The 27221-nt window shown below is 50.9% G+C and overlaps 2 protein-coding genes across 21 annotated transcripts in view; one reads left to right on the top strand and one right to left on the bottom strand.

Annotated features, from left to right (window-relative positions):
- Positions 1-1164: 1164 nt before the first annotated feature.
- On the bottom strand, positions 1165-20694 carry Haus8 (HAUS augmin like complex subunit 8). 12 transcript variants are annotated; one of them, XM_050128389.1, is made up of 13 exons: positions 20446-20694; positions 16189-16391; positions 14947-14996; positions 12352-12404; positions 11086-11142; positions 8270-8339; positions 5682-5774; positions 5333-5442; positions 4975-5040; positions 4733-4891; positions 4283-4424; positions 3142-3283; positions 1165-1354 (listed from the first exon to the last, which is right to left on the bottom strand). In XM_050128389.1, the coding sequence occupies exons 2-13, from the start codon at positions 16365-16367 to the stop codon at positions 1198-1200; spliced, it is 1278 nt and encodes a 425-aa protein (XP_049984346.1). In that variant the 5' UTR covers positions 16368-16391; positions 20446-20694; the 3' UTR covers positions 1165-1197. The 12 variants fall into 12 exon arrangements, with proteins under 12 accessions (XP_049984346.1, XP_049984347.1, XP_049984344.1 ...); XM_050128390.1 differs by having other exon boundaries at positions 8270-8336; XM_050128387.1 differs by having other exon boundaries at positions 5682-5777; positions 20446-20693.
- An 85-nt stretch (positions 20695-20779) lies between these two features.
- The window catches only part of Myo9b (myosin IXB), an 85564-nt gene continuing 79122 nt past the window's right edge, over positions 20780-27221 (top strand). For 6 of the 9 annotated variants that reach the window (XM_050128384.1, XM_050128382.1, XM_050128381.1 and 3 more), the window contains exon 1: positions 20780-20918. The gene's annotated coding sequence lies outside the window, so the exon portion shown is untranslated. Of the gene's footprint in view, positions 20919-22428; positions 22500-27221 lie in introns of all 9 variants that reach the window. The other 3 variants (XM_050128385.1, XM_050128383.1, XM_050128380.1) reach the window with 2 other exon arrangements.

Below are 27221 nucleotides of genomic sequence, written 5' to 3'. Positions count from 1 at the left end.
ACAGACCTGGGGTGAAAGGCTGTACACAGGACAGCAGTGCCGGCCTTGGGGACCAAGGGTGACAACCGGTAGGGTGGAGAGTGAGGAGCGAGGCAGAGCCTCAAGTTGATAAGTCCNTAGGAGCTAACAGCTTTGTGGACTGGCAGTTACATATAATAAGACAGTGAATATAAAAGTTCCTTCGAAGCACAGCTCGTGTACTTCACTACATATCACGCTGTCCTTGAGACTGTCCACTGGTTAAATAAGCAGAGGAATAATATTAAACTATATTTGCATAGTATCATATGCCAAATAGGTTTGTATAATCATATGTAACATACTTTCACATAAGGAACAAATATATACTATAGCAGGAGTGGGTTTCCAAAAAAAATTTATGCCCTTTATACTAGGAAAAGAAAAACTCTTAAAACATTTTTAAAAATTTTTTTTGTGCTCTGAAATGTTAGTTGCAAATTAGGAAGTTCTTCTCAATTAGTATTTATCTAAAAATGAAAACCTGTCCTGGTCCATTAGCTGGTCAAGAGGAGGGACAAAAAGATGACTATATGTCAATTAATGTAACTACAGAACAGAAGGATGTTGGGATGAATATCCATCAAATTCATTTTAGTACAAATAAGAAGCATCAGTCTTAGAGGAAAAATAAAAGGCAAAGTGCCCTATCTAGGCTGAGTAGACTATTAAATTCAGATGCAGGGTTCTATTTAGTTTGGACAGGTCCCAGCCACAGAACAAAGTCAGTCTGTCCTAGTGCCATAACTGAATTCTACAAGGCAACAGCTTTTCATGAAAAGCTGCCATTTCAAAATGTCAATCAAATCTGAGCATAAGTGGGAACTCCTGCAGAAATAACCAGCTGCAGGTTTGAAAAACATTTTTCACTGAAAGTGGAAACACAAAAGGTGTTTGAATGGGATCTCTTTTCATTCCTGTAACAGTAGACAGCCATTTTCACAACATCAAGGACAGAAAGCAGAGGACAAAACTGAAAATAATGTCTTGAAAGGGTTATTTGCAGGGGTGATGACTGATTCAAGTTACAAATGACAGAATTATTGGCAAATGGGTTCTCATTAATATGAAATTGTTTGTTTCTCATTAGATGATCACAGTCTCAGACTGTTTTAAATTACACTTGAATGATTATGCCACATAGAATGAACTGTAGACTTAAGTTTTGACATTTATTCTCTACTTGTTTACAGCAGTGGTGATGTCTGCGGCCTCTGGACCCAAGTACCATTGGCCGCAGGTTGGGGTGCCCTGGGCCTCTTCCCAGGCTTCTTGGTTTATCAGAGCCGCCTCCTTGCTGGCCAGGGTGGAAAGGTCCATCGCCAAATCAAAGATCCTGTGGGCAGAAGAAAAAGAAGGGACAACTTCGCTTCTGGCCAAGAACTCTAAAGGAGATCTTAGAAAAACAAACTTTTTAAAGAAATAGGTTCTCTCCTTCCATACAGATCCTGGTGACTGAACTCAGGACACCAGGCTTTCCTTGCTGGCTGATCTCAGGACCCTAATGGTGTCTTTGGAAGTCAACAAGGGTGGCTGCAAACGTGGGGACAAGTGTGCATGTGTCCATATGGTGCTGCAAACAGAAGCAGGGCCTGTGTATACTGAGTTCCCTCCATCCCCAGCTCTCCCTCTTTTGAAGGAGACAGCACCTAAGATTCCTAGGCTGACTCTAAACTGATGACCCTCCTGTCTCAGCCCCCAAGCAGCTGAGACAGCTGACAGATCTGTGCCCCCAGGCCTAGTAGGAAAGAGCTGTGTGGCGAGCCTTGAATGCATCCTTCATCCTCCTGTTCACCTGGGACCTCAGTGCCCCACACCCTCAACAGTGGGCAAATTTTATGTGAGGAGACCTTGTTGGTGCCAAGCTAGATGTGAGATTCAGCCATTACCACATGGTCAAAGGCCAGGTGTCTGAAGACTTTAAGAGCCCCTAGATGACGGAGGGCATGTGTCCAAGAGTGAATACCAGGTACATCTGTACTGCTCGGATACTGACAGGGAAAACTTGCGGCCATACAGTGGTCACAAGCACGGGGGGGTCACAAGCACTCTGCTCCATGTGAGTGGTGGCTGACCCATCCTGTGGGCCAGCGCTGGGTATGGCGCTTCAGAGTCCCTGAGAACTCCTATGGGCATCTCCTTAAATGCATTTTTTTTTGAGGTGGCCAAAATGGCTCGGTGGGTGAAGGTGCTTGCTTCCAAGCCTGCCTGATGACCTCAGTCTGATCCCTAGGGCCCACAAAGTGGAAAGAGAGAACAGATCCCAAAACTGTCCTCTGACCTTTACACTCATGCCCTGGCATGCACGTGCCCAAACATAAAAATGCGTTAAAAAAAAAAGAAAAAAGAAAAACCAACACGTGTGATGTTCACGCCTGCCATTCTAGAACTCTGCAAGCTGAGGTGGGAGGATTTCTGCACGTTCAAAGCCACACTGGGTTACAGATTGAGACCTTGTCTTAGAAAAGCACACAAAACAACAGTGTCCCTCAAGAAACCACCAGACTGGCTAGGCAGTGGTGGTGTGCAGCTTCACTCCAAGCTCCTGGCAGGCAGAGGCAGGTGAATCTCTGAGTTCGAGACCAGCCTGATCTACAGAGTGAGTTCCAGAGTGAGAAACTCTGTCTAGAAACAAAACAAAACATACAAAAAGAAACCCCCAAACATCCTGCTAAGACTGATCTCTGAATGACGTTTAACATGTGTTGAGCAACTGTCAGGCTCAGAAAAGGCTCCCTCTGTCCCCTGCTGGCCCGGAGCTGCCCTGTCTAGGGCATGAGACTGAGTGTGGGATGCTTTCCTTGCCCGTGGTGACCTCAGGTCTCTACTGTCCCCAGTCCTACTCTGCTGGACTCTGGCACAGTATGAATTGATGGCTTCACTGCACCCAAGGTCCCAGTGTCTCAGAACTCAGAAGTGGGCTAGGAGTGGAACAGCGCGGTAGTAGTGAGGCACTCAATAGCTGAGTCCTCAAAAGCCCAAACAGTCTTCACCTGAGATAGCAGCTGGGTGGGTTCCACCTCCAGCAACACAACTGAAAAGAAAGGGAGGATGGAGAGAGGAGGGGAGGGATGGAGAGAGGAGGGGAGGGATGGAGGGGAAAGGGGGAGGCCTGACCCACACCTGTAGAGCTCTCGGTCCTTCTTGGTAATCAAGTCCCTGAGTTCCTCCAGCAGGCGTGACACCTGCCCGCTGGCGTCCGGGGAGGAGATGCCCAGCTTGCCCAGGAGCTGCAGGGTGGTCTTTAGGGCCGGCTCCAGATCATCTGTGGAGATACAGGCTGTTAGCAGGACTCCGGTGCCCAAAGCAGCAGCTGTTTGAGCTGTCCAGAGTTGGCTCTTCTCTCACTCAGGGAACAGGGCCAAAGGGAGGGATCTTAGGAGATCTCACTCGTCCCTGGAGTGTGGGTGCCAAGTGCATGCTGGTAAGGACAAACCCAGTGGGGAGCGCACAGGTGCTTCTGTGACTGCTGCCCAGGAGGCTCCTGTGGACCAGGGGAGCTGGGGCTTCAGGCTGGAAGCCGTTGCTCTGTTCTTTCACCCCCTGTCCTTCCACTACGAGCACAAGCAGGATGCACCTGCCAGATGTGGCTTGGACCTGCACTTCCTGGCCTCCAGATCTAAAGAGCTGAGGTTCTGGTATCTGCAGCAGCTGTGTGTCCCAGGCACAGACCTGCACTACACACAACCCAGCATGGTCATGAGGGTTAGAGGACCTGTTCCTGCTGTGTCTTCACCTCACCTTCAGCGCTAGGGTTGTGCTGGGTACAGACTTGCTAGGGGCAGTTTGGTAAGAGGATCGCTACAGGGTCCAGGTCAACACTGTGCTCTTTTATGGAGCCAGGGTCTCACTGTGTTGTAGCTCAGGCTGGCCTGGAACTCACAGCCTCCCAAGAGTCAGACAATAAATGAAGGTCACTGTACCTTTTTCATTTGTTACATAGCCCAGGCTGAGTAAACCCTGTGCAGCTGAAAAGTCCTAAGGAGGATGTCTGCTCCAGAGAATTGCTCAAGTGACCTCTCAACACCCCCACCCTGTTGGTAGGGCCCAGGGCTCAGGGCTGGTAGATAGGTCACCCTGCCCCCAGAGTCTTCCAGCCGTGAGGTCCAGCTTGGGGTTGGAATCCTGACTCAGCTGCCTGTGTCCTACTTGTTCCACACGGGTTCCAACACCACCCCAGGGTAGAGGCACCTAGAATATGGTGCATGTGAGCCTTGGGGCTCCTTCCTGCTGAGGCAATGCCACACAGCAAGGCTGTTCCTACCTAGGAGTTCCTGCCCACTTCCCTGCATGTGGATGCCCTGCACGGGCAGCTCATGTCGAGTGGCGTCCAAGGCTGTGGCCAGTGTCTTGTATTCCTCCTTGAAGCGCTTTGCTACAGCCTCGAGAGGGCCCAGCACCTCCATCTGCAGGCAGAAGGGGACACTGTAAGACACACCGCTCACTCGCACAAGAAGGGCCAGCCTCCAGGTAACAGGACCCCATCTGACCTGCCCTGGATGGGGCCCTGTTGCTATGCTAAGCTCCACGGTGGGACAACATCAAAGCTGGCAGGTGCCAAGCATTCTGCAGACTGTGTGGCAGAGATAGGTGTCCCATACACAGTACTACACTCGTATCAGGAGACTAAGCAGGGCGGGCAGAATGTGAGTGGTGGAATCCTGATCCTGGCTCCCTCATGCATCCCTAACCTCAGGAGCATGCTCAAACCCACTTGGGCATCCAGGATGGTAGCCAGCTCCTGATGTTTCTGCTGGAGCAGCAGCTGGCGCCGCAGCTCCAGCACCCGCTGCTGTAGACGCTCCTTCTCACGGCATAAGGCTGCCAAGTCCTTCTCAGCCTTCTCCTCCAGCAGAGCCAGGTTGTTTTCCATCTGTGGGTCGCAAGACCAACTCAGGTGGGGTGGGGGAGGTGACAGAGGACACACGCTGTTTCGTGAGGCGCAGTTAAGCTCACCTTCACAGACAGCAGGGTCAGCAGCAGTGTCTGAGACTCCATCATGTCCATGGTCTCCTGTGGATCCTGCAAGGGTCCTGCTGTTCAGGTCCCAGTAAGCCATGTTGACCTGGCTCTTCTGGGCATGGCAGAACCCCAACCTCTGTGTACTTTATAGGTTCAAATATAAATAGTGTCCTCGGGGCTGAGGATGGAGTCAGGTCACATCTTGCCCAGAAGTGTATGGGTGTCTCCCCACTCAGTATATAGGCACACTGACCTGAGCAAGGACCCATGGACACCAAAGCCCTAGCCTCCATCCTGAAGGACTGGCTGCCGGGAGTCAGACCTACCCATTGCCTGCTCCCCCAGTGCTCACCTGTCTCTTCTTGGGAAGGCGTGTCTTTTTCTGAGTGGTACAGGACGTGGGCTCAGCTTTCCTTGACATTGTCCTGTCTAGGTGGGGAGCCGTCCTGGACATGCTTGTGTCTAAAATAGACCATTTCATTCTTTCCCTTAGTTTTTGGAGATGCAGCTGCCGCCACCCCACCTGGGATCTGCCACCCCGCCTGGCAGGAGAGAACACCTGGGACCCACTCCCAGGCCTGGTGTGTATGAAAGGCACATGCTGGTCTCACAGCAGTGAGTCAAACTGGAGACAAGGGCTGCCCAAAGCTGGGGCCATCCTTACAAGCTTGGCCTCCTAGGTGCTAAAAGAAACCGGTTACCTTTGATGGATGAGAGGTCTAGGCAGGGCGGGGCTGTGCTGTGCCCTTCCAGCATGGTGGACTGTAGGCCTCCTGTTCCCATCACCAGGCTATCTTCTGCCCAGAGAAGAATGCCACGGTCAGTGCCATTGAGCCCACACCCCTTGGTTCAATACAGCTTGGGGCCATCAGGAATCTTTCTTCCAGAGTGTGTGGGTGCTAGACTCTTGGGCCTGTGAGCTCCACAGCTGAGGCAAGGGGCAGCTTCTCAGGTCTCTTGTTCTTGGGCATAGACTACAGAACCGTGAGCTCCATAGCCTCTTTAATTGCCTTCTGTTTTTAATAAGTTATTTACTGTGTTGAGTGTGACTGTTTGGGCTGAGGTCCTTCTATGCTGGTCCTAGGGATTGAACTCAGGTCACCAGGCATGTAGCCAACATCTTTACTGGCCGAGTCATCTCACATGGGAGAAACCTTTTGATTTTTAAGATTTTTTTTTTTTTGTGGGGCGACCTCCTTTAATCCTAAGGGCTTACACATTTAATTCTAGCACCTGGGAGGCAGAGGCAGGCTGATCTCTGAGTTCAAGGTCAGCCTGGTCTAACAGAACTAAGTCCAAGACAAACCAGGGTTATACTGGGGAACCACGTCTTGGAAAAACAAACGCACTGCCAGGTGGTGGCGGTGCACGCCTTTAATCCCAAGGAGGAGGGTTGTAGAGGCAGGCGGGTCTCTATGAGTGCAAGGCCAGACTGGTCTACAGAGCGAGTTCCAGGACAACTAGGACTGTAGCACGAGACACCCAGTCTTGAAAAAAAAAAGAAAGAAAAAATAAAGGAAAAGAAATAAGAAAACCAAACAAAAAAGATTTACCCCCCACCCTTTTCTCTAAAATTTTACTAGATATACAATGTTCTGCCTATATGTATCCTTGCAGGCCAGAAGAGGGCACCAGATCTCATTATAGATGGTTGTCAGCTACCATGTGGTTGCTGGGAATCGAACTCAAAACCTCTGGAAGAGCAGGCAATGCTCTTAACTTCTGAGCCATCTCTCCAGCCCCTGCTGAGCCTTCTCTCTAGCCCAAAATAATTTCTTCTTGGAAGAACAAATTACCACCAAGCAGAATTTAGTGGCACACTCCTTTAGTCAAGCACTCAGGAGGCAGAGGCAGGGGGATCTCGACGAGTTACAGGACAGCCTGGGCCACACAGTGAAACCTTGCCTCAAAAATGAACAAATAAAAACCTGTCAACTTCTCAGGCACAGGCATTCTGTTACAGCCACAGAAATAGACTAACGGGCACATGGTGCTATCAGGCTCAGTCTTTCTTCTTAGTGGAGGGAAAATCCTTCCCTGCTGGACAAGCCCTGGGCTGGCTACACCCATACACCACAATCTTCAAATCCTAAATATAAAAAGTAATCCATTCAAAGTGGTGACCTGTGAGAGAGGTGGGGAAGGACTCTATTTTCTGCTTTTACAGCAGGGTTGAGCAGGAAAGAGTCAAGAAACTTCATTTTCTACAGCCAGGTAGAGCAGTGACAGTGGCCTTCCAGGCTCCTGGAGCTGTGAAGTTAGTAGCTCCTATGCTCAAGGCCCAACCTGGCACTTGGGAATTCAGAGCTGTCCTCAGCTACAACGCAACTTCTGGGCCAGTCAAGGGTACATGAGGCCCTGTGTCAAAAAAATGGGATGGTTTGGCTGGCTGAGCCCATAAAGACGCTTCCTTGCCTGGCAAGCCCGATGACGGGCTCGATCCCTGAACTCGCAGGAAGCTGGAGGGAGAGAACTCCAGAGTTGTCTAGGACATCACATGTGCCAAGGCATCAGGAACAACTACCAATGACAAAAAATGAGAAAAACAAAAACAAACAAACAACGTTCCTCAGCTTTGGTACTGCAGACCTCTGGGCCAACTAGATCCCAGCCAGGGGCATCCTGTGCACCGAGGGCCAACCAGCAGCTGTGGTTCATCCATCAGAAGCCAAAATCCAAATAAAATGTCTGCATACACCCTAACCCTAGTCAGTCCCTGTTAGGTGAGCACCTGTCTAGGCCAGGCAGATCCTGACTCCTGACTGGCCCGTCTTCAGGTGGTGCTCACGCCGCACATGAGAACGTCCTATCCCCGCCTGGGAACAGAGAAATTTTTGTTCCTGTGTTTTGAGATAGGATCTCATGCACACCCTGGTTCAATGGAGCCCACGTGGCCAAGGAAGATTTGAACTTCTGATCTTGCCACCACCTCCCAAGTGTCCAAATGTCAGGTACCCCATTGGTTATAATTTCTGTAGCATCCTAAACTGACAGCAAGTAGCAGCTCCTGGATCCGCAAGTAGTTCCATGGACATATGGTTGGGCCTCAGACACTCTGCCTATGCTCCCATCACACACTTGAACCACATCCTTTCTGACAGAGACCCTTGAGGCTAAGTTTTCACTGACAACCTGACACAATCTAGGATCACCTGGGAATTGAGGGACTGTTTGGATCAGGCTGGACTGTGGACAGTCTGTGAGGGGTTGTCCTGATTGCCCTGGGGGAGGCCTGGCAGCTCCTTCCTGCTGTCAGAGTCCCACTCCTCCAACTCTAGCCAGGACTCACCTTTGATCTTCTGCAAGGTGCTGGTCTTTCTTCCCTCTGGTGACTTCCCTCCAGCAGACACAGAAGCCTGTTATGTAAATAGACAGTCAGAGGTCAGGCCACTTGACCTTTGATGCATTTGCTTAAAGGTCAGATGGAGAAGCAGGAGTTTTGAGATGGCGAACACAGGACAGTTAAACAGAGGACAGCTACGGTTCATCAGACATGGGAATTAATGGCACACCTGCTGGACTGCCATCTCGATGGGTGTGTGTTTGCGTGTGCTGTGGAGGGGCTGGCACTGAACTGGGAAGACAGGAAGTCAGGCAATTGCCATGCCTCTACTCTCTGGTCCAGATGTAATGGAGCCAGCTGCCAGGTCAGACATGCTGAATCTTTCCCCGTAAGACACCACCTCGTGGTGCTACATAGATTATTAGAAATGGTTAAGCAAGATATGAGAGTTAGCCAAGAAGAGGCTAGATATAATGGGCCAGGCAATGTTTATATGAACACAATTTGTGTGTTGTTATTTCGGGCGTAAAGCTAACCATGCGGGAGCCAGGCAGGACGAAAAGCAGGCCTGCCTGCAGCTCCCACTACACACTGAGACTGCTGCAGCCTTGGCTCCAGAACTCAGGGTCATCTTGCTCTACAACTGCTTGTGCCGGTGCCCTCCCCTCAGATCAATCTGCATAAGGGAGCACACACTCACGCAGACCTGGCTCCCCCGGGTGGTACACCAGCCAAAGGGCTGTGGGGTGTAGGGTCAGATACTGAAGAACCCACTGTGAAGGTAACTGGACTGAGTGTGACCAGGAGCTGAAGAGTTGACTCGCTGGTTAAGAGGAGAACTTGGATTCAACTCCCAGCACCACGTGGTGACTCCAGGTGATCCGATGTACTGTTCTCAATGGTGTGCCGGGAAAGGGCTTGCCTAGTATGTTTGAGTCTTATATTCAATTTTAGCACCAGGAGCTAAAAACAAAAAGTTGGGCCAGAGGGTAAAGGTGCTTGCCACCAAGACTGCCAAACCAAGTTGATGCACAGGACCCATGTGGTGGAAGGGGAGAATCCCACAGGCTGTCCTCTGATAACCATATGTACAGTTGGCCCGAACCCTACTCTAATGAATAAAAATGTAGTTAAGTTTTTAAAAAGTCACCATGAATCTCATTATTTGTATACTCAATGCCAATTAAAATGTTTCAAAAGCACACCCTTAAGAATTCCAGACTAAAAATGGCACATGCCGAAGCCAGATGCCACCCTCACACATCATACACCAAGCCTGTGGGAACCCAAGAAGAGTCACAGGGTTCAGGTCTTGAGACCCACATGCCAGCTCGTCCCCGACACTGACTCAGGATCCCATGCAGTCAATCCCCAGCAGGTGCTGGGCCCTGGCACATGAAGGCCTGGGCTCCATCAACAGGTCTGAGTACACACCTGACTGCTGTGGGATAATCTTTTTGTACACTGTAAAGATGTGTCTCTGCCCAAGGCGCCTTCTGATTGGCTAAAAAGAACCTGAAAGACCAATAGCTAGGCAGGAGAGAACAGGTGGGGTTCCAGGAGAGAAGGGAACTCGGGAAGAATCAGAGGCTCTCATAATTAAGCCGGGGAGACTCTGAGGGAGTCAGCAGTATTGAGAGGAAACGAGCCACATGGCAGAATGTAGACTAATACAGGCATGTTATTTTATTTTATTTTTTTAGACAGAATTTTTCTGTGAAACAGTCCTACTGCCCTGGAAATTTCAACTAGGTTGGTCTTGAACTCGCAGAGGTCTGTCTGCCTCCTGAATGTTGGGATTAAAGGTGTGTGCCACCACCACCACCTGGCAGAGCTAGCTGGGAACAAGTCTAGACTAAGGTCAAGCTTTCATAATTAATAAGAAGTCTCTGTGCCATCATTTGGGAACTGGCAGTCTAAAGAAGGTCCAACAACATATGACCAACAATTGTGGTTGGACGTGGTGGCCCTGTCTTTAATTCCAGCCTTCAGGAGGCAGAGGGGTGGATCTCTCTAAGTCCCGGCCAGGTAGGAATATGTAGAAAGACACTGTCCATAAAAGAAAAAAAAGGAAGAAAAAAATCCATAATGGTCTTTTATTTGGGGGGGGGTGTTTGAGATAGGGTTTTTTTTTGTATTTTAATAAATAAAGACTGTCTGAAGATCTGAGAGTAAAACAGTCCCACTGGTCAGCCTTACAGACCAGGTTATGGGGACACACACCTTTAATCCCAGCCCTACAGAGGAATAAGATGGGGGAGACAGTTCTCAGACAAGTCTCATTCTGAGAAATCTGGAGGCAGGATCGCCATTTCAGACTGAGGGAGAGGCAAGAGCCAGTGGCTGGCTGTTTTACTTTTTAGACCTTCAGACTGAAACCCAATTTCTGACTCTGAGCATTTATTAATCATGCTTCAGGGTTTCTTTGTGCAACAGCCCTATCTCTCCCGGAACTAGCTCTTGTAGACCAGGCTAGCCTTAAACTTACAGAGATCTGCCTATGCCTGCCACCACCGCCTGGCTGGAATATTGATTGGTCTTTTAAAAGCAAATTCAGAACTTGTGCTCAATGACACGAGAGCTGCTGCCTGTGGCTGCTGACAACAGGCCACGAAAGCCAACCACTGAAAACCCTGACTCACTAGCGAGAAAATGTCCAAGGTGGAACATACTAGAACAAACAAACCAGAAACAAAATGAGAATTTAACGGCCAACAAGCAGGGCTGTGTGGTGTGTGCTCTGGCAGTCACTTTGCAAGTCTGAAGACCTGAGTTTGAATCCCCAGCATCTACACAGAAACAAATCCACAAGAACGTCTCACCCTAGCAAGGGATGAGGAACACAAAAGGATCCCAAGAGCTGGCAGGTCAGTGAGATCCTGTCACAAAAGAAAGATTTCACTCTGGCATCCATCCATGTGTACATGCATGGTTGTACAACCTGCAACACACACACACACACACACACACACACACAAAAAGGAACAAGGACCAATGCAGAGCAATGCCCACCACCAACTGCCTTGGAGACACCTACTAAAGTCACAAAAGTGTGCCTGGGAGACACGTGGAATGGTGTAGCAGTTCAGAGGAATGGGAGCACACAGCACAGCCCGAGCACCCCTTATCCACAACTGAAATCTGAAACTCAAGATCATCTGCCCTACACTCAGGGAAAGGGCTGCTCAGCTGGAAGGGGCTCCACTCAGGACCAGCCCTTCTGAGATCCATTCAGCCTCAGGAGAAAGCAGCAGGCTAAAGTTACCAGACAACAGACACTCAAGACTCCAGCCAGACCAAGGTCACCTGATGGGCTACCAGAACCAAAATGCCTTGTATAGACACATGGGGGCACTGTGGCCAAGCCTTCAAGGTTTCAACAGCCACAGGGTGAATGGAAGCAGGGATAAGTAGCTTGGGGAAGCTGTCTGCAGGGTGATGTGAGAATCCCTTCCCTTAAACCAGACTTCCAGTCACAGCCTCAGGAATCCTGGGAACCCTCACACTTCCTGGGGCACAGGCCAGGCAGATGGGAACATAACCTTCTGATTGTCATAAACCAAGCCTGTGCTCAGCAGTGCTGCCTGGCCTTGACAGACAACCAGGAACTGGATCCTGTGCTCCAGGGATGTGTCACCACAGGGATGAGCCTGCAGCTGACCTCAACATGTTTCCCCCATTCTTGCAATGCACTGCAGCTTTTGGGACCTCAGGAAGACCTGCCAGCCTTGCTTATTGACAGCTGAAAAAGCATCACATAGGAAGATGCAGACATGAACGTCACCCCTGCCAGCTGTGCCTGTGGCCCACACTGAGTGCTGCTGTCAGTGCCCATCACTCAGGAGCCTCCCGGGTGTGGAGGGATAGTGCTGGAGGACAGATTTGACAGAACAGAGGCCCCCAAAGCGGGAGGGGCAGAGAAGGTACATACGACTGATGGACACTGGTGTCACTCTCAGCAGAGACTCAGGACTGTGCCCAAACCTGGAGGCTGCAAAGGCCCCAATGGTGTCTTCCAGGATCGGGCTGCAGCTGCCACGTGCCCTCCACCCTTTCCTAGTGGCTCCAAGGGTAAAAGACTCCACTACCTTCTTAGTTTTCTTCTCATATTGCAGGTATCTGGACTCAACCACTCTTCCTCCTGCAGACGACACAGTGTTTGTTAGAGAAGAGGAATACTGCACCATGAAGACATAGAGCATGAGCAGGACCCCACAGTGGAGAGCCGGGGCCAATGACAGGAAAAGCACCAGCCTTACTGCCCACTGCAGACTGGCTCCTTCAGTCTCCCCAGTATGCACATGGCAGCTACCGCATCTAGTACCTTCACAGGACACTCAGTGTCCATAAGACACTGATGGAACGTCTCTTGTATGTGGGTCCTTGGAGTAGGAGCAAGTGCCAAGTAAGTTCAAAGATAGAAACATTCTAGACCGTGAAAGCCAGGGGCCAGTGGGATGGCTCATTGGGTGGAGGGTTTGCAACCAAGCCTGATGACCTTGGTTCGACTCCTAAGAGCCTTCCTCTGACCTCTATATGTGCACCATGGTATTCCCCCTCACCTTCAGTAAATAAGTGCAATTTTTAAAAAAAGGAACAGGAGAGATGGCTCAGTGGTTAAGCGCTTGTTGCTCTTGCAGAGGACTAGAGTTAGGGTCCCAACACCCACAGGGATGCTTACAACTGATGTAACATCAGTTCTGGGAGATTCAACACTCTCTCTGGTGTCCAAGAGCATCTACATTCATGTGCACACCCCCCTCACAACTACCAAAACACAAAACAACAAATCCCACAGTATTTTGGGTCCACCCCTCTCTGGTGGAGTCCATCTCTGTTCTGTGCCTCAGTACAGTAAAGCTGGGCTGACCACTGAGGTCTTGCTACTCCCACCTTTCTATCTTTAAATCAGAGGGATAAAGATCCACTCCTGTAACCCTAGATGATGTTAACTGTTGTGAGGGAATGGCCATGCTGGCATGGATTTGGGGGTTCTCGCTGACATCCCGCAGAGGCTCTGAGCATAGGTAATGGACGTAAAAGGCCAAGTCAGACTCTGCCTGGGGCTTGTGCCAGGAAAAAGCTTGGAAAATGCAGCCCAGATGTAGGAATCTGACCCTGGTTCAGTTTAAACATGTTGAGCCTGCAGCCAGGACAAACAGGCCCACTGGTCTATGTGCCCAGGCCAGCTCCCAGACCCTGTTTGCCAACCATGGAAGACTCCAGATTTCTCATTACAGCTGGTCTGTTTGTTTGTACCTCTGTAGGGGTAAGTCCTACCCCTTAGGGGGCGTGTTCGCCTCAGGCTAAAGTTTGCCTATAAATTTGGCGAGTGCTCCCAGCGCTTGCTTCTACTTTTCTGGTCTCCGCAGGAACGGTGGTTCTGTAAGTCTATTCCTCCATTAAAGCTGTCTATATTTTGACAATCTGTCTGCATTCGCTTACGCTGTTACATACCTCGACCACTCATGTTTCTCAATTAAATGAAGCTAGCAGATTAAAAAGTAACAATAAAGTTAAAGACAGGAGAAGAGCCCACAGCAGCCCAGGGGCAGGGAAGCTGGGGCACACGTGAGCCGTGTCAGACTCTGTACCTTTGGGTTGGGAAGGCCTATGTCCGTGCTCTTTCCTCCCCACCCACTCCAGCCTTTATCACGGGTGGGACCCTCATGAGACTCACTCACAGATCCAGGCCCCCTTGGTGGTGGCTGGGGCGTCTGGCCTGGCCAGTGTTAACAAAACCAGACAGCATGCAAACATGTCATAGGTTACACACAAAACTGCTGGGCTGGGGCCACTCAGTGGCACGGTGCTCAACTGACACAGTGAGGGACCCAATTCTACTTCTGCCATCGCAGTAAACAAACAAAAATCTGCTGAGGATATAGGTCAGTGGTTTGGTGCTTGCCTAGCAAATGCGGGGCCCTGGGATCCATCCCTAAGACCAAACCCCAAGCCCCAAACCCCACCAGGTCCAGTGATCACTGTCAACCCTGAGGGTCCGAGTTTAGTCCTCTGGACTCCTATGGTGCAATGAGAGAAACAACCACCCAAATTATGCCTAACCCCCATGTGTATGGCATATGTGCTACCTGCCCCACATGAAGTGTAACACACACACACACACACACACACACACACACAAAAGAAGCCTATGAGGCCGAGGAGCACTTGCTCTTCCAGCACCCACACCGGGCAGCTCCACAGGTTTCTGAGTGAACTTGGATCTGTGGCCTGTGCACATCTAGAGCTACACTTTCGAGGGACTTCAACTCTCCAAAGGACAACTACAGTCACAGGACACCTCAGGGACAAAGACAACCCCGAGTCCCCAAAAGCATGCCACTGAGCAGTGGAAGTTTCAGACTTGTCTCTGTCTCCCCTGCCCCCAAGAAACCCCTTTCATGAACTAGATGGCACCCGGGAGGTTGAGGATCAGGAGCTGACTGGCAACCTGGGCTCCATGAGACTTTCTCAGAGAACAGTAAGGTTCAGCATGTAAGGCACTTGCTTGCTGCCCAGCTTGATTGATGACGAACTGACTCCCACAAGTTCCCTTCTGACTTCCATACTCATGATACAATATGCACACCCCTCCAAAGAAATCAATACACGTGTAATAAAAAAATTAAACAAAAATCGTTGATGAAGACAAAACAAAACACTTTCCTTGAAGCGCTCACCTTGTACTTTTCTTCCTTTTGTCTTGGGGGCACCAGTGGCTGCGGGCTTCCTACAAGAGAGAAGAGAGATGAGCTGTTCATCCAGCTACAAGATCTGCTGAGGCCAGAGCCACCTTCTGTCAGCTGCAGCGGGGCATGTGAAGGTCGTCCCTAGACAAGCAGGCGGTGGAACCCCCACAAGACCAGCTTCCTCCTGAAGGCAGTAGAACACTGGCCCACAGGGATCAGAGCTTCCCGACCAGGAAGATCCCTGTCTCATCAGGCTGGTGTGACACAGCCAGAGAGGTGGGAGGGCTTAGGAAGGGCTGGGGCTGAGGATTTGCAAGCACAGGGGCTGGAGAAGACAGAAGGGAAGAGTCCAACAGTAGGGATGAGATGGCAGGTTGGGGAGAGGACGGTGACACAGCCTTTCTCTGCAAAGCGTCAGTTTCCTAGGCTCCCGGTCACTATCATGACCAGCAACTACTCAACTTTGCTATTCTAGTACCAAAGCTGACAGACACAATGGGTGGGCCATGTGGCAACAAAACTTTGCTGACATAGTATATTTTGGGTCACACATCGCTCATATGTCACCAAATAGTTGTATTCTCTAAATATTTTTCATTTTTATTTATTCTGTGTTTGTCTGTGTGAGTGCAGCTGTGTAAGTGCCACCAACTGTGCATACCGTGGTGCCTGCAGAGAGGTTAGGGGACAATCTTAGCATAGGTCACGTTCCACCTTCTCATCCACGGCTGCGTATACCAGGCTAGCCAGTCCTCACTCCTGCAGACTCTCCTGTTTGTAGGGTGTGCTGGGAGTGCAGGCACTACTGCATCCAGTTTTTATGTGGCTTCTGGGGACCCAAACTCAGGTTGTCAGGCTTGTTCAGTGATAATTAACACACACACACACACACACACACACACACACACACACACATACACTAACAGGGTCACACGCCACAGCCAAGGCTGGCCCAGAACTCATCATCTTCCTACCAGGGCTGGACAGACAGTTTGCAGGATAAAGAGTTTGCTGCTCTTGCAGAGGACTTGAGATCAGTCCCCAGCAGTTCAGCTCTGGGGGTCTCAAGCCTCTGCTGCTGGCTTCTACCTGAAGCCCACAGATGGTGGGGGCTTGGCCTTGTGAAGCAGGGCAGTTTCACCTGCTGTGGTCCCTCAGGATGCCCCGGGGTCTGCCCATCAGTCACAGAGGCCTCAGCAACATGGCCTTGACCTGTCCTGTGCCCATCACTACCTGTGTAAAGAGCTGGAAGTCTGAGGTGTAGTGCTGGTCAGGAGGCTCCACCCACCGGCCTCTTCTCTTTCGCACTTCAGCCTTTTAAATCTGATGCAGTATGTGGTGCTCACGTCCTCTGACACACGGGAGGGCAAAGGACGACTATTGTAGTTGGGTCCTGGGAATCCTGAGGCCATGAGGCTTGGTGGCAGCACCTTTACCTGCGAGTAAGGAAGCTGGCCTGGGGCTGGGTGTGGTGGTGCAAGCCTATAAGCTGCAGAGGCAGAGGCAGGTGGACCTCGTTGGGTCAAGTGTCTAAGTGAGGGGCCTACTTAACTTATCATCTCTCAGCATCCCAAGTGCCTGTCACAGAGCCAGCCTGGCAGGCATACCCTGCCCCTACCCTGAAGTTCCCCAGCTTCTCTTTTCTATATAACTCAGCCATTTTGTCCACTTGGTCTGTACGTTTCTAGTGCTCTCTTTGCTCCCTCTCTCTCTTCTCATGGCCTGGTTCAGGCTGCTGGGTAGGTTCAGCTTTTTTCCTGATGCTTCTGGCTGTACTTTCCCTCATATCTACAAAAATCTCCTCAACCATATATGTTGGAGCAGTCGTGTCCTCATTTTCCTTTTTCGCTTCTTTTTTGAGACAAAATTTCTTTGTGTAAAAGCCTTGGTGAGAGCTACCTGCCTCAGCCTCCCAAGTGCTGGGATTAAAGGCCTGTAGCACCACTGCTGGGCCACGTCCTCATTTTTCATTCAGATCTCTGTGAGCTGGAAGCTCACAGAGTCTCCACAGGGAGTTCTGTGACAGTATGCTAGTATTCTTAAACTTATTAAAATATTCCTTTTAATAGTCTTACATTTACTAGCTTTGGTAAGCTGTAATTAATTGGATAAAATACATGCCTAAATTCAGCTTATATGTCCAGTTTAAATATAACAGGTAATGGTGCCCAATTCTCAAGTGCCTTTACAGATCTGAGGGTACAGCATTTAACAAGAGAGCTAAACACAGACATGCCAGCTCCCACGGCACCCTATAGCTCCTCCAAGAAGATAAGTGGTTACAAAGATCTTCCACCTTGAGGCTTGCCTTTGGGTTTGGCAAAGACACCCCCACACCAAAAAGCGGCCTTCCACCTCTTCAGCTTCCTGGATGCCACCTTCTCATCCTGCCAAGACAAGTGGACTAAATCTTCCCTACACAGGAAAATCTTGGGCCTCTTGTACCTAGCAGCTAACAGCAATCACTGCCTCCAGGCTGATGTTCTCCGAGGACCAAGGAGAGACTTGGGATTGCCTGCGTAGCTAAAACAGGTGTCTCATTTTGGCCCATTTATCCCCTTAGATCTGTCTAATGGCATTTGGTGACTTAGGGTCCTGTTAACTTATTACTTCATCCATGGCATTTGATAACTTAAGGTACTGGTAGCTCATTACTTCATTTGAAGTTTCCTGCTAAAATACTAACAGGTGTGCCTCTTTCAAGGCTTCATAGTTCAGATTAACAGGTGTATCTTAAAAATCCAGAGTTCCCCAAAGAAAAACATATAGGCATCCTCCGGAATATTAACCTTCATCAGGCGATGAAAGGAGACAGAGACAGAGACCCACATTGGAGCACCGGACAGAAATCTCAAGGTCCAAATCAGGAGCAGAAGGAGAGAGAGCACGAGCTCTCAGGACCGCGAGGGGGGCACCCACACACTGAGACAATGGGGATGTTCTATCGGGAACTCACCAAGGCCAGCTGGCCTGGGTCTGAAAAAGCCCGGGTTAAAACCAGACTCGCTGAACATAGTGGACAATGAGGACTACTGAGACCCCAAGAACAATGGCAATGGGTTTTTGTTCCTACTGCAAGAACTGGCTTTGTGGGAGCCTAGGCAGTTTGGATGCTCACCTTAACTAGGCCTGGATGGAGGTGGGTGGTCCTTGGACTTCCCACAGGGCAGGGCAACTTGATTGTTCTTTGGGCTAACGAGGGAGGGGGACTTGATTGGAGGAGGGGGAAGGAAATGGGAGGCAGTGGTGGGGAAGAATCAGAAATCTTTAATAAATAAATAAAAATTAAAAATAAATCCAGAGTTCCCAATTCCCTTTGTCTTCTAAAATGCGCAAACCTTTTAACCTAAAGCAATAGCCTTTTGCTATGATACCAAGATGTAAATATGTTCCAGTTCTCTTACAGATACCTACAGGTTTCTGGAAAAAGTTCTACTGCTGTATCAAAAATCAGGTCTGGTAATAATAATAATAAAAAACAAACAAACAAACAAACAACTAACAGTCTTCCAAAGCCCTTTTTTTTTTTAATTTTTAGATTTATTTATTATGTATACAACATTCCTTCCATGTATGCCAGCAGGCCAGAAGAGGGCACCAGATCTCATTGTAGATGGCTGTGAGCCACCATGTGGTTGCTGGGAATTGAACTCAGGACCTCTGGGGGAGCAGTCAGTGCTCTTAACCTCTAAGCCATCTCTCCAGCCCTCCCTCCAGAGCCTGTTTTAACCCCACCCATTTTCAAGCATATTTTACAGGTCACTCTGGCCATCTGGGCCAAGACCAACTTACAAATCTCTCTCTAGACAACGCCAACACCTGTACCAGCTCCTGGGACTTCACCACTGGTACTAACTCTCCTGGATCAAGGACACCTAACAAGTAAAATCTGGTTTTATCTGCTAGTGTGTCCCAATTATACACCCGAGCCTCACCTGTACAACTAGGGCACTTCTCTGTCCCATTCTTTCTGGCAGTTAATGACTTCCCATGGCTAGCCCCATTCATAGGGCCAATGATAACAAATGCCACCTGCCTTCTCATCTCCCTCAACCAACAGCTGCCTGAGGTCTCCAGGATGACAGTAAATGGGAAGCCACTCCAGCCACGCCTCTCATGAGCCCACCAACTCCCCCCTTGCCAATGTCACTCCATGCTCGCAGGAAGTAGCCAAACTTGACTCAGGTCCCAAGTCTATATCCAAGAGTCTGGGATGTTTGGGTGAAAGCATCACCCCAGCCCCTGGCATCCATTTCAAGCCCCCTCCCCTGGGAAAGCCCACCAAGCCTCCCCAGGGAGGGTCAGGATCACTCCCACAGGGTTTTTAGGCTGTCCCCCAAAATATGAACACATGGTCTCCCCTTCTCTCTCTTCCACTCACCATGCTTTCCTGGTGCCACCCAGGAGCGCTGCATCAAACATGGGCTTCTTTTATTCATTCTAATTTTGTCTGATTGAAATTATTTGTGTTGGCAGAGAGGCTCGTCTAAGAAATATTCCTAACAAAAACAAAAACTGGCCAGGTGGTGGTGGCGGCGCATGCATTTAATCCTAGCACTAGGGAGGCAGAGGCAGGTGGATCGCAGTAAGTTCGATGCCCGCCTGGTCTACAAGAGCTAGTTTCAGGACAGGCTCCAAAACCACAGAGAAACCCTGTCTCGAAAAAAAAAAAAACCAAAAACAAACAAACAAACAAACAAAAAACAAAACCAAAACTGGTTTGAGACAGGTCCTCAGGTAGGCAACTCAGGCTGTCCTTGAACTCGGGATTCTCCCACCTCCACCTCCTGCCAGTGCAGACAGGCAGGCTTCTAGTGAAGCTCGGGTGGGGTGGGAGAGTTTCTTGACCATCACTGAGTACTTGTGGGTGCCACTAGCATCAACCCGCCCAGGTGTAGATTTTTATCACTTTCCAGACCAGTACTCTCAAGCGATTGTTTTGTAACTCCCCGACTCTTCCCTTATCATTGCTACAAAACTCCTTTCAGGAAAGAAGTAAACCGGAAATTCTAAGAAAAAAAAAAAAAAACAATCGAGGATCCAATACTTCCCAAGCTCACTAACAAGGATGAATCCCCGCAGTGCTGTGGTGCAGCAGACTAACTAATCCAGCGGCTGCTGGGGGGCGCACACTTCCCCGCAGGAAGAGTGGCAGGAACTGGAGAGTTCAAAGCGAGCCTGGGTTACAAGAGACCCTGTCTTGGAACCAAAACAGAACAAGTGGCACACAGAACTCAGGAGGTTGAGCGCGCCCCTAGAAGCAAAAGCTAGGAACCGTGAGGCTAAGTTGCCTGCTGCCAACACCAAAGTACCACGCGCAACTCCACTCTGAGCCGCAGAGGAGATGCTCAGAGCCCGGGCTTCCAGGCTGGTAGGGATTCGGGGAGTGGCTCTAAGGAGCCCCGTTCTCCCGCTCGGGCACCCGTCAGCCCAGGCTCTGGCCAGCCCTCCGGTGCCCCTAAATCCCGCCCTACTGCGCCCCCAACTCACCCCGCGCCCCGCTCCGAGGAGTCCGCCATCTTCCCGCCTTCCACTCGAAGAGCCGCCTCTCGGGTCTCCGCCCGCTAGGAGGCCGGCAGGACCGCGGAGTGCCGGGGCGTGCCAGCGAGCGACGCCGAGGTGCCGGCTTTTTTTGGAAGCGCGCTCGGAGGGGGCAGGGCTCTGTAGCGCCCCGCCTCTCGCAGCTCACGGGAGCCAGAAAATGAGACCGCACCTACAGCGGGGCCGTGGCTCTAGTGGGCGTGGCCCGGAGCGCCCTTCCTCCCTGGCGCACTGGAGCCCCGCCCTCTCGACCCCTCCGGAACCCGGAAGTGGGAGCGCGCGGTGCGGGGGGGAGGGGGGAGCAGCGGGCAAGGCGCGGCGCGGCAAGGCGGGGCGGGGCGGCCTGGAGCAGCGGGCGTGCTGGCGGGCGTCCGGGCAGGGAGCCGGCCGAGGACCGGCGGCGCGCGGCTGCCGAGATTCAGGTGAGTTCTCGCAGCAGTTCTCCTGACCGGAGACCCGAGCCGGGGTTGGTGCTGGTGTCCCGGGGAGCGAGGGTGGGACGCGGCCTGGGGGTCGCGGGGAGACTGATGGGGGCGAGGCTGGCCCGCTTACGGGGCTCGATGGCGCCTTTGAGTGGCGGCTGCGAAGAGGACGTGGCTGAGGTGGCAACTGAGGGGGGTGGGGGTCTCAGGAAATCGAGGAGGCCAGGAAGGCGGAGCTGAGGGCCCGAGCTGGGGAAAGAGGCGTCTAAAGCGCGGTCTTAGCTCTCGGGTGTCGCCGAGGTGTGCCCGGCGCTCAGAGAACGGGACAAGGTCCTTGGCAGCCCGCTATTGGGAGTGGAGCGTGCAAAAGATGGGCCTGGAAAGCCATGCAAGAACAGCTCCTCAGAAAGCCTGAGGTGGGGGGAGGAGGAGGAAAGGGTTCCAGCGGCCCGGGAGATGACGGGGTGCAGCCTCTGGAGGCTCGCCCCCGCCTTCCCCTTCTTGATTCATCTTCTTCCTGACTTCACACCCCGACAGCTGGGTGATCCGCAGGGGCGAGTCCCAGCGCCCTCTGGGTCTGTCTGTCTCTGCCCTTGGAAAGCGCATCACTTTCCGCTCCAGAAAGGACTAGCCGGGTTCTAGGGGAGCTAGGGAGAAGTGCTAACGCTCCAAATGGCCGGGAGCCGGGTAGGGTGGAAGCCACCCTCTCAAGAGAGTTGCATCCTTGGACTTAAATGGGTAAAACCCGACATACAGGAAATGTGTCCCCCGGCTGTGGTTGTGAGCTAAGCACCAGGGAAGCATAGCTGCCAGCAAGCCCTCCGTTCTTTTTCTGGGGTCTCCTAGCCCCAGGGCTTTTGAGGGGAGGCCTATCTGCCTCTTTGGCTCGGATGCAGCCCCTCATGTTACAGCTCCTTCTTTCCCTGAGTATTGTCTGGTCTTAGACTCCAGAACCTAGATGTCCAGGAATGACCGGAGGTGACATGGACAACTGAAAAGTTGTCAAAGGCCCATCTGCTCCTACAAGGGCCTGGAACTGCCTAGTTTTGGATGGCATGACTTTCTTCTTTCCCTCCCCATTGCTAGGATTCCCTATCTGCTGTGTGCTTGCCGAAGAAAACCAGGTTTAGAGTTCCATTTGGTACACAAATCTGGATATAAAGAAAGTCTCAGAGACATGACTGCCCTATTCACTTCTGGAATGTTCTGTAAGAAAGCTCTCATCTTAGCCTGCCCTAGGGCACACTGCTCAGTCATGCCTCTTGCAATGTCAAAGACTGCTTGGGTCTGGAGACCCCAGGGAGGACCTGAATCTTCTTATGCCAAGGCCATGTTGTTTCCACTGTGCACTCAGAGCATGTGACTGCATGGGGGTCTCCTGGAAGAAGTGACCTGTGTCTGGTGTCCTCCTCTGCAAAGTAACTGGGTTGGTCTGTGTTAGCTTTTTTCAAGAGCTGACCCCACTTACTAACTTTCGTGTTTCTGGTACATACCCTTTGGTTTTATGCAGCCCCGACTTTCCTCTGTCTTCTGCATTGCAATCCTGGGCATGGAACTTAGAGCCTTACACGTACATGCTGGGTAAGTGTTCCACCATGGAGCCATACCCCTAGCCAGGTATCCAGTGTGCTTCTTGCACAAAGCTGTGGCTTTGACCTCCTGGTTGGGTAAAACCCTCTCTCAAGTCTAGCTGGTGACCATGTGGGTCATTTGGGGACTCAGGACTCCTGGTTTAACTCCCCTCCTGACAAGGTGGCTCCCCTTCCCTCAACTCTCTGAAGTAGCATGTGCTGGGTGGGTCCAAAGTCCAATCCAGAAAGACCTGTTTGTGCCTATTTCTTGGCTGCCTCCTGAGAGCAGAGCTGAGACCTCCTTGTGCCTCAGGGACAACTACTGTCCCTTTTCATAGAAAAAAATGATATTCCCATCGGGCAGGTGCGCAGAGTGACAGGCGGCATGGGTTATCAAAGGGGCAGAATTGGAGATGGAGGTTTAGGATGAGGGGAGTGCATTATATATCCTCCGAAGAGGTGGCTGATCCCAGCCACACCTGGGAAGTCATGTTAGTGATGAACCGCAATGACTGGAGCAGAGACCCAGTTGCAATGGGGTCTCTGCTATTTGGCACACTTGCTGGCCCCTGCTTTTGTTTGTCTCAGCTGTCTATTCCATTTAGCCACCAAGAGAGGGTCTTTGTTCTCTCAAAGTAGTGCTAGCTTTGGAGCTGGATCCCTAGACTCTGTAGAACCAGGGAACATGGCTGACAGTCTAGGTTCATGCTCCAGCTCTCAGCACATTCAAGGCCTAGGCATCTCCAGCACCACAAGAGAACAGAAAGCCAACAAGTCCTTGATCCTCAACCTTCTACAATAGCCCTTAATTCAGATGTGGCTGTCAGACTGTTGTGATATTTGGTATGGGGTCATTCTTTGGCTGCAGGGCCACCTTGTCTACCCTGTGATGCTGTAGCATCCTTGGCTCACATTATCATGAGGGTGATGACTAGAGATGATGACAGGTTGTGTCATGTGGAGTGAGCCGCATGGAATGCACCCAAGGTGAGAATAGATGCTGTGTGTGAAATTATGGCTACAGCCCCTCCTGGCCTCAGTGCTTCTCCCGGGCATTTGGGGGAGAGGTGGGGAGACCTTGGATGCTAATTCTGCTAGCTGCTGGGTGGGAGGAGGGATATCCTGAAGGAACCAAGGCAGGTGGGCCCCATGAGGCAGCCTGACAGGCACAGCAGGGCCATTGTCTCTCTTGCCATTGTATCACCACTGACCTGAGTTTCTGGAGACTCTGTCCCCATCTGGGAACAAACTGTCACTTTTCTTGCAAGATTAGCTATACCAGACTCCAGTATCAAAGGTTGTCTGATTGCCATGCCTCTGATAAATGGCATTATCTCCTCCACGGCCCAGGCCCCCAAGGTCCTCATCCTTTCCCACACTGTTGAAGTTCTTTTGGGGTTTGTGTCTTTGTTCTTTGCTGTCCCCTCTCTTTCTGCCTGTTCCTTTTGACTCCTCTCACCAATGACCGTGACATAACTGCTTACTTCAGTGGGGGAAGGTCGTCTACTCTGGAGCTCATCCAGCTAGTGACCCTCTCTCAGATATGCACCTCTCCCCATGTCCCACCTGCCAGGCCTTTGTGTCTTTGAGGTTCCCAACCCAGCTGTGCCAGGCAGCCCCTGCCCGGCCCACCATTCAGCCAGACCCAGGCGTGGCCTCCTGATAGAGCAAGACAGGCCCTTCTCTTCTGCCCTCGTGGTTCCCAGAGGGACAGAACAAAGGGCCTTGTCTCTGTACTGCTATCCACTTTGGCTGGTAAAAGCCTCCACTATTAGGCACGTTGGAAAAATGCAGCCGATGAGCTAGGGATCTGCTCATTTCCTAGTCAGGGATCCCTGAGAAGTGATTCAGGGGTTCAGCCTGGAGGATTGTGCGGTGATGAATAAGCTGGCAGAGTTGACTCATGTAGATCCCGGCTCTGCAGGGTGTCATACGCACATGTGTGGACGTGTGAGGTGGAGTCAAGCTAGAGCCAATTCTGGCAGTCTTGCGTCTGCCACAGACTAGATGGACAACCCACAGGCCGTCATGAGGTTCTGAAGGCCAGGAGTCCAAGACCACGTACAGGCATGGCCGCCTCCTCTGAGGTTCATGGTAATCTACCCCAAGCTCATGGGTGGCCCCATCTTTCCCCTTTGTCTCCTGTCATCTTTCTTTGAGCTTGTCTCTGTGTCTTAACTAGGAGGACACTAACCACACAGATGAAAGTCCATGTTGGGGATCTCGCTTCATTTTAATCGTCATTGTAAAGAACCTTGTTTCCTGATGGAGTTGTCTTTAAAGTGCAGGGGTGGGGATCTTGGAGTGGCCTCATGTGCAGTCCCAGCAGATATGCTGAGACAGGAAGGAAGATCCTGAGTTGAGACCAACTTGGGCTGTACAGCTACAGTTTCAATGACCAAAAAGTAAAAGTAAGCATCCTAGGCTTTAAGAATTGAGCTCATGAACAAAGGGTGAGGGCGTCTTGGCCCTTAATGCTGGATCAGTGACAAACTTGGTTTGTAGCCAGTAGAGGGCTTTGGGGAGACAGATCATCCCCCCGCACTGTGTTCATCCAGTTCCTTCTCTGTTGAATAAACACTTTAAGGAATGAGTAAGTTGGTTGACCACGTCAACTCTGGAAAGCTCCTGGTAAGGGAGTTTTCTGGATTCTACCCTCTTATGTTCACAGTAAATCCAGAGAGGCTGGGATTCTGTCTGGAAGGAGCTGGTGATTTTTGGGGACTTTTGCGGAGAGGGATTGCCCAAATTGGCCTTGAATTCCCAGTCCTCCTACCTCAGCCTCTCAAGTGCAGGATGACAGGTTTTGAACCACCACACCTAGCCTTTTGGTTTTTCAAGACAGGGTTTCTCTGCAGCTTTAGAACCTGTCCTGGAACTAGCTCTTGTAGACCAGGCAGGCCTCCAACTCACAGAGATCCGCCTGCCTCTGCCTCCCGAGTGCTGATATTAAAGGTGTGCGCCACCACCATCTGGCTTACACCTGGCTGGCTTTATTTTGTGGTTTGCAAGGGGCTGTGAGTGCTGGGTAAGGGGCCAGGTGAAATTTACAAACAGCATGAAGTGGGATGCCCTATTCATATCATTTCTGTGTCATGGAGAACAACATCCCAAAGCTACTCCATCATGGATCAGCTACTGTCTGAGACAATTGGTTTAAAGAAGCTTCTGGAAGGGTTTCAGAATCTTTCAGTGAGAATGGAGTGTTGACTGGGAGCCAGGCTTGGAGTGGGCCCTTGGGGACAGTGAGGGGAACAGGAACTGTTTTGTCTGTGTAGTCAGAAGTTCACACCTTGGCAGGAGCTGTGAAAGTGTCCAGGGGCAGAAAACTTCTTTCTAGAGCCATGGGGAAGGCTGGAGATATGGCTTAGTGGTTACAATTGCTTGCTGCTTTTCCAGAGGACCAGAAATATGTTCCCAGCAAGCCACTGTGGGCAGCTCACAGTCACCTGTAACTCCAGCCCTAGGTGACTCTGATGCCCTCTGCAAACGCTGCAAACACAGTATAAGTCAGCACAGACACACATAATTCAAAATAAATAAGCTCTTATGGAGACCAGGGAGCCAGACCTTGGAGGTAATAATGTTGCTTCCTGAGCAGCAAGGCCACGGCTGTGCATCAACGTCAGCATCCAGACCTGGGTTCTTCCTGTCACCCTTCCCAGAGTCAGAGCTGTTGAAATAAGGAGCAGCGGGGCTGTGTCCCTAGCACCCCGGCGGCCTGCTAGCTCATGCCCAAAATAACAACACACAAATTGTATTCTTTTAAAGACTGCTTGGCCCATTTCTATCTAGCCTCTTCTAGGCTAATTCTTGCACTTGAACTAGCCCATTTCTAATAATGCGTGTAAGCACCCCAAGGTGCGCTAACTGGGAAGATTCTAACCTATGTCCATCTTGGGTCAGAGCTTCATCGTGTGTGCCTCAGAGAGCAGAGCTATCGGGAGAGCGGAGCATGGCGTCTCTGCTCCAGAGCAGAGCTGTCGGGTCTGACCTCACCTCCTCTTCCTCCCAGCATCCTATTCTGTTTACTCCTCCCACCTATCTTTTAACCTATCAGGGCCAAGGAGTTTCTTTATTGCTTAACCAATGAAATCAACAGATTGATATATGACACTCCCACATCACAGAGCCACCTTCATCTGTTCTTGAATGAGTGAAGCCAGTAAGGGACTCCCCTCTCTGTCCTTAGGTCCCTGGAACTTCCCCAGGCACTCATTTCCTGGTGAGGATGCTGGGGTCCCTGGACTTGGCTTGGGAAGGTGACAGGATCTCCTTGTCCACAGAGATGGAATTTATCGGGGTAGGTAGGTATGACTGTGGAAAGGAAATGTGGGCACCTGGTACACTGGGGACTTGGTCTGACTTTCCTCATGGGCTTAGCAGGGAAAGACAGGTTGGAGGTGGAGTGTAGACTCGGCCACCGAGGCAGGTGGTTATTTCTTGAGGTTACTGTGTTTACGTCCCTTTGCTGGATCTGTCATGAGTCTTGTGGGCATGGGGAGGAGCCAAGCTACCTTCTCCTGTACCCCTGAGACTCCAGGGCACCCCTGAACTGTGTGGCAGTCACTCCGTGACGTTTGGGGATGGTAGTTGTTCTCTATAGCAGGTGGTGTTCTGCACTGTGGGACTTGAGCAGCCTTCCGGCCTTGGTCTGTGAGGATTCAGTGACACCCATACTTCCTGATGACATTGTTCCTTGAAGACAGTCAGCCCAGTGGCAGTCACTGAT

The sequence above is a fragment of the Alexandromys fortis genome, unplaced genomic scaffold (assembly GCF_014885135.2).
Source record: "Alexandromys fortis isolate MF-2015 unplaced genomic scaffold, M_Fortis_MF-2015_v1.1 scaffold_296, whole genome shotgun sequence".
Taxonomy (NCBI): Eukaryota; Metazoa; Chordata; class Mammalia; order Rodentia; family Cricetidae; genus Alexandromys; species Alexandromys fortis.
This window is presented reverse-complemented; position numbering and strand designations above follow the sequence as displayed.